The sequence below is a fragment of the Leptomonas pyrrhocoris genome, assembly GCF_001293395.1.
Source record: "Leptomonas pyrrhocoris isolate H10 chromosome Unknown, whole genome shotgun sequence".
Classification (NCBI taxonomy): Eukaryota; Euglenozoa; class Kinetoplastea; order Trypanosomatida; family Trypanosomatidae; genus Leptomonas; species Leptomonas pyrrhocoris.
The window spans coordinates 228,154-240,746 of NW_015438360.1; the positions used below are offsets into that span (position 1 = coordinate 228,154).

The 12,593-nt window shown below is 54.7% G+C and overlaps 3 protein-coding genes across 3 annotated transcripts; all 3 read left to right on the forward strand.

Annotated features, from left to right (window-relative positions):
- Positions 1 to 235: 235 nt before the first annotated feature.
- On the forward strand, positions 236 to 1,741 carry ABB37_02517 (putative Dna-directed RNA polymerase alpha subunit; the record flags this gene model as incomplete). The annotated part of the gene is made up of 1 exon (XM_015799532.1): positions 236 to 1,741. Exon 1 carries the CDS (start codon positions 395 to 397, stop codon positions 1,739 to 1,741), a length of 1,347 nt encoding a protein of 448 aa, XP_015661134.1. The 5' UTR covers positions 236 to 394.
- A 692-nt stretch (positions 1,742 to 2,433) lies between these two features.
- Positions 2,434 to 3,709, forward strand: ABB37_02518 (putative U3 snoRNA-associated protein UTP11; the record flags this gene model as incomplete). The annotated part of the gene is made up of 1 exon (XM_015799533.1): positions 2,434 to 3,709. Exon 1 carries the CDS (start codon positions 2,621 to 2,623, stop codon positions 3,707 to 3,709), a length of 1,089 nt encoding a protein of 362 aa, XP_015661135.1. The 5' UTR covers positions 2,434 to 2,620.
- A 681-nt stretch (positions 3,710 to 4,390) lies between these two features.
- On the forward strand, positions 4,391 to 8,446 carry ABB37_02519 (putative kinesin; the record flags this gene model as incomplete). Its single annotated transcript, XM_015799534.1, has 1 exon — positions 4,391 to 8,446. Exon 1 carries the CDS (start codon positions 5,036 to 5,038, stop codon positions 8,444 to 8,446), a length of 3,411 nt encoding a protein of 1,136 aa, XP_015661136.1. The 5' UTR covers positions 4,391 to 5,035.
- Between the last annotated feature and the right edge of the window lie 4,147 nt (positions 8,447 to 12,593).

The following is a 12,593-nucleotide window of genomic DNA, read 5'->3' on the forward strand; positions in this document are numbered from 1 at the left end:
GGATAAGCAACAATGGTGAAGAGGAGGCGTACTGTGAGGAGGTGCAGCACAAAAGCCTTCTTCTTCTTTTTTTGGAACGACCGATTGATCTTTGGGCTTCGTATTATTGCTCTTGCGGTCGGCGCCGATACGCATCTCCCTTCGTTTTTGTTTGCCCTGAAAGCAATTGCCCCACAAATGGCGAGTACTCGTTGGCCCCTCCCCCCTCTCTTTGTTTTTTCTCCTCTCTTCTCTTAGTGCCGTGTTGTTTCACCGTTCAATAGCTTTAACTCCTTCGCAGAGAGACGAGGGCCGCTATCTTAGTCAATGACGGACGCACTTACTACCTTATTCTAATATTTATTGTTATCTAACAGTACTACAGCACGCGAGCAGACAAGAACAAGAACACGCAATGGCGCAGCAACCTTCGCGTGATGTCGATAAGGTGCAGGTGGGCTATCACCGGGCTGAGAACACCGAGACGGTCAGCTCGCCGCATACCTACGCCTACAGCAGTGGCAAGAACGTGCCGTCGACCACGCAGCCAGATAAGCCAACCGTGTCGAACATTCGCATCGCTTCCGCCGTGGCCGGTCTACCCTCGTCGTACTTCACGAAGGAAGGCAGCAAAAAGCTGCCTGGTGTGCCGTCGGTTGTGAAGAAGGAGCGGAACGATGAGGAGTCGGAGGCGGGGGCCGGCGTGCCGGCGTCGTCCTCGCCAGCGCACGGCGGTGCGACCCGCACGACCGTCGATGGCTTCCCGTGGTCGACTCGTCGGGTGGAGCGGATGTCCTTCGAGATGCACCACATTAGCCCGCCCATCGCGAACCTGTTCCGCCGCGTGCTGACGACCGAGGTGCCCACGCTGGCCTTTGATCGCATCCTCATCGAAGAGAACGACAGCCCGGTGTTGGACGAGCTCCTCGCGCACCGTCTGGGACTCGTACCGGTGGCGGGGCCGGTGATGAAGATGGACTACATCACGGAGAGCAGCCAGGCCGGCTTCAACAACTTAGATCCCCGCCGCGTGCTGCTCTTCGAGCTGGACGCAACCGGAGCGAAGGACGCCGCTGTCACACCGGTGTACAGTCGCCAGCTGCAGTGGGTGCCGCTGCCAGGCCAGGAGCAGAAGGCCAAGGCTGCCGACGGGACCACGGCGCAGTCGGAGAACGAGGAGGCGAGCAGAGGCGGTGGCAGCTCTGTGGAAGGGATCGACAGCGACGACGCGGTCTTTCTCGTTCATCCCGATATCGTCATCACGAAACTCGGCCCTGGCCAGCGCATCAAACTGAAGGCGATTGCCGTGAAGGGCATCGGCAGCGTGCACGCCAAGTGGAGCCCGGTGTCGGCGTGCTACTATGAGATGAAGACATCCGTGGAGCTGCGCCAGCCGCTGTCCGGCGCCGCTGCCGAAGCCCTCGTCAAGAGCTGCCCGATGGGCGTTTTCGCCTACGAGGGCGGCCAGAAGGGCGGAGCGGCGACGGTGGTGGCGCCCGAGAAGTGCACGCTGTGCCGGGAGTGCCTGCGCAGCGAGGGCACCGCCGCGTCTGCTGCCGCCGGCGAGGTGGATCGCGTTACGGTGCAGAAGGACAAGACAAATGTTATCTTCCACGTAGAGAGCGTTGGTCAGCTGCACCCGGCGCAGATCTTCCGTTATGGGCTGCGCCTCTTTGCGGAGCGCTGCCGCGCGCTGTCGGAGATGGTGCAGTCAACGGAGGTGCGGGTGGTGGATGCGGGCGCCAAGGCTCTAGACCATTAAGCGCTATCCAGCAACAGCAGAAATAGAAAAGACGGGAGAAACGATGCCAGGCACAGACAGTCAGCCTTCCTTCCCACAACCGTTTCCTCATCTGTCCCTCACTGAGTATGTGTGTGCGGGAAGCGCATGCGTTTTAAGAAGAAACGTGCACCCACCCCAGTCGATTTCCATATTTCTGGGCAAAGCAGAGACACGGGAAAGTGCAAGGGCTCGTTCAACTTCATTGCTCATTGAGCTTACGGAGTAGAACTTATTCCCCGCTTCCCCTTCATGTTTGAAATCATCACGGCGCTGTTGTCTTAACTTGTTGTTAAACCCGCTTAAATGGAGCTGCGCACTGTCATAACCTAAGGACGTATAAACACCCGAAGTAAAAAACGAAAAGAGAAGAATTGGAGCTGCGAATTTGCAACGCTTTTGGGGGTACGCCCCGCGTCAACGCAAAGGTATGGGTTTTCTCTCGTATTGGATCAGAAGTCTTCCTGTGTATCGTTGCTGGAGACCTTTGTTGTCGTGTCGAATCGATGACTTTTTCCACTCCTCGCGCAATCATGGTCGAACACAAGCGTTTGTCGCTTCAACGCTGAATTATGTAACGTGCTTTGACGGTACACTTGGTAACATCACTTCTTCCTCTCTCTCTCTCTCTCCCTCCTTCATGTTTCACGTTCTCTGCTCCACCGACTTCGTAAAGGAAGGAAAGAAAAAGGCAGGTGCAGACATTCACGCATCGTCTGCTTTATTTTTGGAGGTTTTCCTCGTCCTTCCTCGGGACTCACATTGCGGCAGCGTTGCTTTGCCTCTTCACATCTCCGGTCAATTGTCGATTCCTTTTTTTCCCAGAACCAATACTACGAAACTTCTCTCGCTGGAGCAGCCATGACGAAAGGAAAAGGCCGTAACCCAGGAGCCAGCGGCTTGGACAAGCACCTGAAGCGCAAGACGCATCAGGAGCGCTCGCAGCCGAAAAACCGTGAGCACCTTGGCCAGTTGGAGAAGCACAAAGATCACGTCCTCCGAGCCAAGAAGCGTAAGGTCAAGGTGCGCCGCCTGCACGACATCAAGCGCGCCGCCGCCCAGCGCAATCCCGATGAGTTCCACATTGGCATGACGAAGGCGGTCATGGACGTCGCCAGCGGTCGCATGAAGAAGCGGAAGGAGCGGCTGGTGGAGTCGGACCGCAAGAAGGACATGCAGAAAGCGGTGGAGCACAACCGCCGCAACGTGCAGTACCTGGAGTTTAAAGCACAAGCCGATCAGCAGCGTGCGACCGAGCTGCTCCACGAGGAGGCCGCCGCCGCCCTCACATCCTCCGCGCCGCAGAACAAACACGTTGTCTTTGTTGACACGGAGGAGGACTTTCGCCACTTCAACCCTCTGAAGCACTTTGACGCGACGCCCGAGATGATGAAGCAGCACCCCGCCGTGCGTGGCAAGGTTAGCGTGCTGGAGAAGACGGTCATGCCGGAAGAAATTCTGATGAGTGGGGGCCATCAGGTGAAGTCGGCCGCGCAGAAGCGGAAAGAGCGGCGTGAGGTCCAGAGGAAAATGCAACGTAGCGGGGCAGACGCCACGGAGGAGACGCGGGCGGCATTTGTCGAGCGCTTGCGCGCCAAGAAGGAGCTGAAGCAGTACCGCTTCACGGATTTGTTGGAGGAGGTGAACAAGGAGGGCAGCGGTGGTGCGTCCTTGTCTTCGTCGAAGGGCGCCACTGGGGGCGATGGGGAGGAGGAGGCTGCGGCGCAGGACGAGGTGACGCGGCTGCTGGAGTGGCGCCGTGAGCAGGAGCGGGAAGCGGCGGCGGCGACAGCGCGGCGTGTGCGGGAAGTAGGACAGCGGATGCAGCGCAGCAAAAGCTTGACGGCGTTGGCCAAGAGCATTCGCCATCAATCGCAGGGGATCAAGCGACAGATGGAGCAGAAGCGGGAGAGCCGCTTCAAGCACGGCGCCACCCGGCGAGCGCGGTGAGGAACAGCGCAAAAGTAATCTTTAAAAAGGCGGACACTGTGGAGTGGCAGCAGAGACACAGGCTGACCGAATGAGGGAGCACGATCAACTTTTTGGGCCTTCGCTTAATTGACGTGAATGTTTTTGTTTGTGTCTTGTAATTCTTTTTTCTTCTTTCATTACGCTTTTCCACTCCGAATGCACTGTCACGCCTTTTTCTTCTCATGTGCTGTTGGTTTTCTTTCAAACGTGTAACATAACTTCCATGGCAATAAGGATCGGCTTAATGGCACCCAAGTAACATGCATCTAATGCGCACGTGCTTCTTTGTGTTTTCCGTTGTGAAGGCTTTGCTGAGGCCGGTAAGCACGCCGGTGGGGACAGCATAAAACCCAGTCTGTGCGCTTACACTGCCTCTTCCCGTTAGTATTGAAGACGTTGGATGCAACAAGACTGTAGGAGTTGCAATCGTGTTGGTCGCGGATCCACGCGGTCCTTGTCACTGTTGCGGCTGTAACTGCTCAATTGCACACAGCAACGGCGAAATGCGAGTTATTTCTCTGCCCTTTTCTCCCCCTCCTTTGTGTTCGGTCTTGTGCCATTTCCCTTGCTCCCTCGTTCTCTTCCTCCCTCCCTCTTCCTCGACGACGTCGTTGCTGCTGCCGCTGCTGTGACCTCCACGTGCCTCTCCTTCTCGCCGGAAGGCAAAAGGGAACGGAGCAGCCACCACCTCTACGTTTCTCTTTCACACGTGTGAAACCACCTATCGTTATCTTTTGCCTTTTCTTTTCTTTACAATAGAACCTCAAACCGGGTTGACGAAGACTGAAGCAGCACTGTGTGACTGCTTTGAGCTCTTCTTATTACCTTTTCTTTTGCGCCAACCTCTCTCCCATTTGCATCGCTGACGCCTCCACTGTTGGAAGAGCTCTCACCCCTCTCCTCTAGCCGACCTACGTTCTTCCCGTTTCAGCTCACACCCGTCGTTTTTGCGGCACTGTATTTCATCGTCATCTTTTCTTTGGCTGTGCATTTTCATCGTAGATTTCCCTTTTGCTGCTTTCCTAGTTGACAGAAGCAGGGCTTCGACAACGAAGGATATATATATATATATTGTTATACATTGCTCTCTTTTCTTCTCCTACGCGTGCGCCGTTGTTGCTGGTGTTGGTTTCTAAGTCGGCTGTGCTCATTTTAGAGTTTGGTGGCGTGATCAGCACCTTGCGTGCTTGCGAAGGATTGCTGCTAACACACACACACATCCAAGCAAGTGAAGCGACTTCAAGAGATACCTCCTCTCCCCATCAAAACAAAAAGAAGAAGAAAGGAAAAACAAGGACGATAGCGATGCTCCACAACGGGGCTAGTTCGGCGCGGTCGCGCCTGGAGAACGCCTCACCGACGGCCTCTTCGGCACGCCGGCCTACCTCACGCAGCGACTCCTTCTCGGTGCGGTCATCCTTCGCTGTCCGCTCCGTCCACGCGACGCCGACACGCGAGCATCGCACCGCCTCTACCCTCGCCAGCGCCCGCCGCACACGCGCGAACGTCAGTACGAGCTCTGACACAGTGACCCCTTTGACGCAGACGCAGTGGAATGCCATGAAGGTTTACGTCCGTGTCCGCCCCTTCAGCGAGCGTGAGATTTCTCAGAGGGTGCCAACGCATAGCACCGTGCGCGTTGACCCGCACAACCCAGCGCAGCTCACCATCCTCGAGCCGTCGCGTGGCTTCCGCCCACTCACCACCCACCCCTTCACCCGCTGCTTCTGGTCCGTCTTCGAGACGGGGGAGAGCGCGTTACTGGACAAGGTGGACACGTACCTCATCGGTGGCATGAACTCAGCCCGTCGCTCGCGGGCGCAGTCCATCGTCGGGCAGCCGGGTGTGCCGAACTCGGTGAGGCGTCCCAGCCGTGTCGGCCCGGAAGCCGACGTTGCAGCAGCCTCTCCCCTCGGATACGAAGGCGCCGGCTCAGCCCCGGTCATGGTGGACGCTAACGTGAGCCACCCGCCCTACGCGGGCCAGGACGAGGTGTACAACCACGTCGGCAAACCCATCGTCGACAACACGCTGGACGGCTATAACGGCTGCATCTTCGCCTACGGCCAGACAGGTAGTGGCAAGACCTTCACCATGCTGGGCTACGCACCGAGCCGCAGCGACATCCGCGCACGCCGCGAATCCATGACCACCTCCACCTCAATTGCCCCCGACGACGCCTCTACGGCATACAACAATTGCGACCCCTTTGAGAGCGACGACGGCGATGACGTGGTGGACAAGACGGGGTTGGACCCGAACGAGCTGCAGGGGATCATCCCCCGCTCCTGCGCCGACCTCTTTGACGGTCTGCACGTGAAGCGTGAGAAGGACTCCGACTTCACCTACCGCGTGGAGGTGTCCTACTACGAAATCTACAACGAGAAGGTGTTCGACTTGATTCGGCCGCAAACGGGGACGGACTTGAAGGTGCGTCACGGACCCACAGGACCGTTCATTGAGGACCTGGCTTCCAAGATGGTGAACAAAGAGGAGGACGTGGCGCGTGTGATCCGCAAGGGTATGCAAGAGCGCCACACGGCCGCAACGAAGTTTAACGACCGCAGCAGCCGCAGTCATGCCATTCTCAGCTTCAACATCGTGCAGCTCTCGATGGACGAGTCGGACAACGCATTCCAGATGCGCAGCAAGCTGAATCTGGTGGATCTCGCGGGCTCTGAGCGCACTGGAGCGGCTGGTGCGGAGGGCGACGAATTCCATGATGGCGTGAAGATCAACCAGTCGCTGACGGTGCTGGGCCGTGTGATTGACCGCCTGGCGGATCTCTCGAAGAATAAGGCCGCCCGCCTCGCCGTACCTTACCGTGAGTCGAAGCTGACCTGGGTACTGAGCGACTCCATTGGCGGCAACAGTCAGACCTCGATGATTGCGACCATCTCGCCCCACGTGATCAACTACGAGGAGATGCGCCAGACGATTCTTTACGCCTCCCGTGCCCAGCAGGTGGTGAACGAGGTACACCGCAACGTGGACCCGATGATCATGCAGCTCCGCGAGCTACGCGCGCAGATCGCCGACTTGCAGCTGCGTCTGAAGGAAGCCGGTGGCAGCAACTACACGAACGAGTACGTGCGGGGGCTGGAGAAGCGCGTGAAGGAGCTGGAATGGAAGTGTGCCGACCAGGAGCGTACGATTAGTCAGCTGCGCGCCGAACTGGAGAGCGCCGGTATCGCCGACCCGACTCTGGTGGGCAGGGGCGAGAACGGACTCAGCGCTGCCGGCGCAGGCGACGGCGATGGCCGGTCGGGCACGGTGAACGCAGCGACGTACCGCCGCAACAACGAGCAGCTGCAGTCGGAGTTGCAGTCCGCCAACAAGGAGATTGTGCGCCTGCAGAAGGAGCTGTTGGAGTCGGAGAGGAAGGTGCCGGTTGGGCAGCAGGCCGATGCAGATGAGAAGATAGCGCGCCTGCAGAGGGAGGTCGACGGGTGGCGCAGTACGCTGCGTGACTACGACGCGCACCTGAACTCGTACGGCACCTTCCAATGGCGCTGGACGACCGACGTCGTCTTCAGCACCTTCGAGGACAAAATGAACGCCTTGGTGCGCCAGTGCCAGGAGATGATGATGAACAAGGATGCCTGGGTGATGGACACGCTGAACCGCGGCGAGAGCGAGCAGCTGCGGGCGGCGGCGACGATTCAGCGGCAGCACAACGAGGAGGTGTCCGCCCTCGTCACGCAGTACCGGGACTCACTCGACAAGGTTAAGAAGGAGTACGCCGCCAAGGAGGATGAGCGCCTCAAACGGCAGCGCGAGGTGTCTTCCGTGTCGGAACTGCGCAACCAGGCGGCACGTGACTCGTACGACATGGAGAAGCGCCGCTGGGCCCAGGAGAACGAGAACATGAAACTCGCCTACGAGGAGAAGTTTGCAAACATGCGCGCCGAGTATCAGGAGGACCTCAAGCGGTTGCGGGAGTCGCTGACCTCGAACACCACCGAGCGCCAGCGCAACACGACGTCGCTGCAGGAGCTGCAAGAAAGCCACGAGGCGTATGTGAAGAGCATCACGGACGACATGGAGCGGGAACGTACGCGCCACGAGAATGAGCTGGCGCGGGTGAAGAAGCAGCTGAGCACGGAGCTAGCACGGAAGGAGGAGCAGCTGACGAGCCGCGTTGCCCAGGCCCGTCGCAGCGAGGAGGAGGGCGCCAAGCTGCGCCGCGACAACCTGAAGCTGCAGACGGACACGCGTGCCAGGGAGAAGCAGCTCAACGCGGAGATCAAGGATCTCCTCGTGAGGCAGGAAAACATGATCGCCGTGGCGTGCACCATCGTGAATAACTACGAGAAGGCGCCGGAAAGCCTCGATCGCGACATCGAACTCCTGCGGGCGTTCGTCAACGACCAGGACTACGCCGCCTTCCGCGCCAAGGCGAAGGAGCTCGCCTACCGGGATTTAAGCCAGCGCCGCAACCCGACAACAACGACGACAAGGAGGACGGACGCCACGCCGGACACCGCCGAAGTGGGAGATGAGAAGAAGACGCATGATGTCGCGGATATTCGCAGCGCGATTGAGAACATGCGCAGGACGCGCGACGCCCATCAGGCGAGTATGCAGCGTGTGAAGCAGGACGTGTACGAGCAGCTGACGCGCAGTCGCGGCTTTCAATCAGACGGTGCGGAACCAAAGGAAGGTGGCAGTGATGGTAACGGCGCTGCGACAACGGGGGCACCTAACACAGCGTAGCAACTTTCTTTTTCCCTGATGGGTACTCCGTCGTATTCAAGTTTACTCGCCCAACACAACACGAGGCAAACAGTTGCTCTTGATGGCTCGTTGGGTCTCTCTGTGTGCTTCCTGTTTAAAAGCAAAGCCTGCACGGGAATCAGAGATATTTGTGCTTAAAAGGTCTCGCAAAAACCCGCGATTCTGACAAGGTGGCTGTCTTACTGTGGTAGGGGTTGCATGTAGCATCTCTCTTTTGCTGCTCCTCTCGTTGCTGTGCGCGGGAAGCTTTTGCTGGGGATCGCGTTTCGGCGTAGATCCACCACCCGCATTGCGCAGGAAACAGAAGGTGCGTGCTTTGTGGCCTGTTCTACATTTCTGCTCATTATTGTTATTCTTATTATTTCCTCCCAATTGATTGAATAAAAAATCCGCAAACTGTTCTCTTTCCGGTTCCGCTGCTGAACATCGTTTATTTGGATTTGCTCTCTTCTCTTCCCCTCCCCCTCCTTCTCTTCTCCTCTACTGTTATTTACTTACTTGCTACTGTGTTGTTGTGTGTTTTCCCCCTTCCTTCACGACGGGTGCGGAAATGTGGCTGCACAGCAACAACAACAAAACAGAGCCTGCAGTGCTTATCGAAAGAAAGGAGAACAGGAGAGCATCTGGAAAGGAGAAAGTATTGTACACCGAAACGCTCATCGATTGACTTTACCGTTCCATGATATCAAGGCAGTTTTTTTATTATCTTTCTTTCTTTCTTTCGGTCCTCTCTGCTTGAGGCAGTGATACGCATGCAACTTCGTAGCCCGCAAACCTGTTTGAGTTGGGTCACCTGCGACTCGTCTAGTTGGAAACGAGAAGATGAAAGCACAATCGTTAGAAACTTCTTTTATCGTTTACTCGCTCTCTTATTGTCGTTTCTGTTGTTGTTTCCTCTCAAAAAATCACAAACAGCGTTATTTATCCTTCTCACATCTTCCTTTTTATTGTTTTCGCTTCGCTTTCCTCCCTCCCCTTCCTTCTCCGTTTGGCTGCTGTAAATGGCCACGAATATGCGCTTTTATTGCCACTGGTGTGCAAGAGAAAGGTAGAGGCATCTGGTAGGCTGCATGCAAACAGGGTGTCACTGTTGACGAACGGAAACAAGGAAGCGGGGCAGAGCAGATGCCGCTGCTCGAAATACTCGTACAGGGTCGGCACTTTCTCAGTTTAACCGGCAGATGAAATCGCATACAATAATTTTTTCTTTGTCAATAGACAGCAAAAACAACGACAACAGAAAAGGCAATTTCCTATTGTTGCTGATACCGTTGGGGTGGCTCCCTCACCCCCCTCTGCCTCAGTCTTTGGATGCTCGTCTTCACTCTCCCCTGTTCAAGCTACCAGTTGCGTTTCTCTTTCACAGCACAAGAGAAGACTCCTCTTGACACTTTCGAATTGGTTTTCTTTTTTGTTATGGCGGCTGTTTGCTTTTCCATTGCTGTATCTGTTCGGAGACGCACTTTTTCAGCTCTTTGCTCTTTTGTTTGTTGTTGTTCTTTTGTTTTCTTCGTTTTGCATCCCAATCCGTTCAGGTGCCGCTGGACTTATTTCTACGCTGTCACGGGAAGCTTGATTCTGTGAGGTGCATTTAAAGGCACGCGGTCAACGGGACCCAACGTATCGACCTAAGAGAAGGCTGCCACTAAGTCACTTTGTTTGCTTTCGTTTTTTATAGTTTTTCCGCCTTCTTGCTTTCTTTTTTTTTAATTTTAAATCTTCTTTTGTCTCGTCGTTCTTCTTTTGTTGTTGTTGCGGCGCCTGTTCGCATCCTTGGGGTTTTAAGATAAACAACAGGAGGTCCATGGCATCGGTTACTCTCTTCTGCTTCTTTTTCACTCCACATCATGGTTTTTGATTTGCTTGTTGAGCCGCTCGCATCCCCTGTATTTTCCCCAGAGTGATGTTTTGTGCTCCACAGCACGTAACTCTGGGAGTTCGCTTTATGTTGTTGATGATGATGATGACCTTCGTTTGCTTTCCTTCTTCTTCTTCCTCTCGCGGCGCTTCTTTGCTCCTCACCTACGCAATAGCTTTTGTACTCCGTTTCACTGTCCGGTTCATATCTTGTGTGTGTGTGTGTGTGTTTCTCTGTCTCTTACGCCTCCCCAAGTCATGCCGGTTGAAAGGAGTTTCTCACGCCACCATCACACTTGCTTTCTTGGAGTCTGGTCATAGCTGTTGTTGTGGGAGACACATGAGGGAGAAAGAGGTGGGCTCACAAACTCTGGCGTGTGAACGGTTGCTGTCAAAGGACAACGGCGCAGACTGCAAGAAGCTGTTGTGAGATAGACATCCGATGGCTTTGCAGTTGTGGTTTGTGGAAAAGGCTTTTTCTGGCTTTCCCCTTCTATTTGCAAAGGACATGTGTCTTGGAATCCTCCACACACACACACACACTCGATAGAGATTCGAGGTATTTAGACATCTGTATTCCGTGTTTTGCTGCTTCACTTCTGTATGCCAGTGACGAAATCTCCTGTGTTTCCAACATCGTCTCTCATTTCTTTTTGTCGTCTCTGCCATCCTGTTTCCCTTTGGCTGTTAGTATCTCTTCAATAAGAAAGTTACAGTGCTCTTTCGTTATTTATTATTAATGTTGTTGTAGCTGTTGTGGCTTTCACGTGTACCATTTTGTTTCGGTGCGTTTGTGAAGAGTTCAAGATCATCCAATACGACGGAAAGACGAACACAGTAAATCTCAGATTCTCTCGTGGGGTACAGATCCTCCCATCCTCCCTCCCCACACACACGAAATAAAGAAAGCTCACAAGCACCTAGGCGACCGGAACTGCTTCTTCAGCTAAACTGGTGCTCTACAGCGTTTCTTTTTTTCTGTTAACCGCGTCTCATCAGCCTCGAAAGGGTGAGTGAGGCTCACGACACCTGCTTCGCATGAGCAGGTATATCAAACGAGTTGGTTACGGGCAGCAAAAGAACGGAAGAAAAAGCGAGGCACTGCCGCTTATGTTGGCACTAGAGACATACGCTGCAGTTCCTTTCATCACGCGGCAATCCCCCTTCCTTTTTTTTAGCGTTGCATCTGGCCTTTAAAGAATGATTATTCCCACTCTTCTATTTCCCTCTTTTGCTGTTGTTTTCTTGATCTCCGCGCCGGCCAACAATAACGGACTGGCTGAACTTCTCGCGCTCTTCATCATCAACGTATCTCTTCCCCTGAAAAGTGTCAGCGCAGAGCATTTCTCCCGTCCACCGGCGTATTCCTTCAAAACAGCTCCGCACACTACGTCGCAATCCTTTCCCTTTGCGCCATCTGTGGCAGATCATCTCGCCTCTCCTCGCCACTTCGTGTTGCGTGTGCGTTGGTATTTGAACCTGCCGCAGCACGGTAGAACTGAATCTGCTTTCCTCATTGGTGCTTTTTATTCGTGTTTTTGATTCTTTGTTTTTGTTTTCATTTAGTGGACGAAACCTTGCTTTACCCAATAACCTACCTCTCTTTCTTTCTTCCTCCTCCCGAAGTCGTTTCTATACGTTGGTATTGTGGACGTAGGTGCGCGTCTGTCTCGACAACTCTCTCTCTCTCTCTCTCCAAATTTCACCGTTTTGTTTGTATTTCTGGTTGTTTTAGCCCCTGCCTCGACAGCAAACAGATCGCACTCTTTTTTCCCATACACACACACATATGTGCACACGTACTGCTCTAGACACCGAAGAGAGAAACCCAAGGCAGGAAGCTTTCCGTTTGTCCGCCAATTTATAGGACCTTCAGTTTTAACCCCCAAAACATCAACAGCAGACAAGAAGAGCGTCTCGTCGTCCGCACACAGGCGCTTCTTCTTGATCTTTACCTCTTTTTCAACTGCCTTCTCTCCTAATTTAAGCCTACCATATTGATTGCTTCCCCCCCCCCTCCCCGTCTACTTCAACGGCGACCGTGCGTGCGCGTGCAAAGAGTGACTTGGCGAATCTTGCGGTGGGCGTGAGTGAGTCCACGCTATTTTTCTCCCTCTCCCCCTCCCCCCTCCCTTCGCTCCTCTCACCCTTCCTCGTTGCAGCAAGTCGAGAAGAGACGAAGTTTGTATTTGGCTTCAAACGAACAGTAGAATAACAAAGGCAAACCACACAAAAAGGACCTGCTGCCGCAATTCTTTTTTCTTTCGTG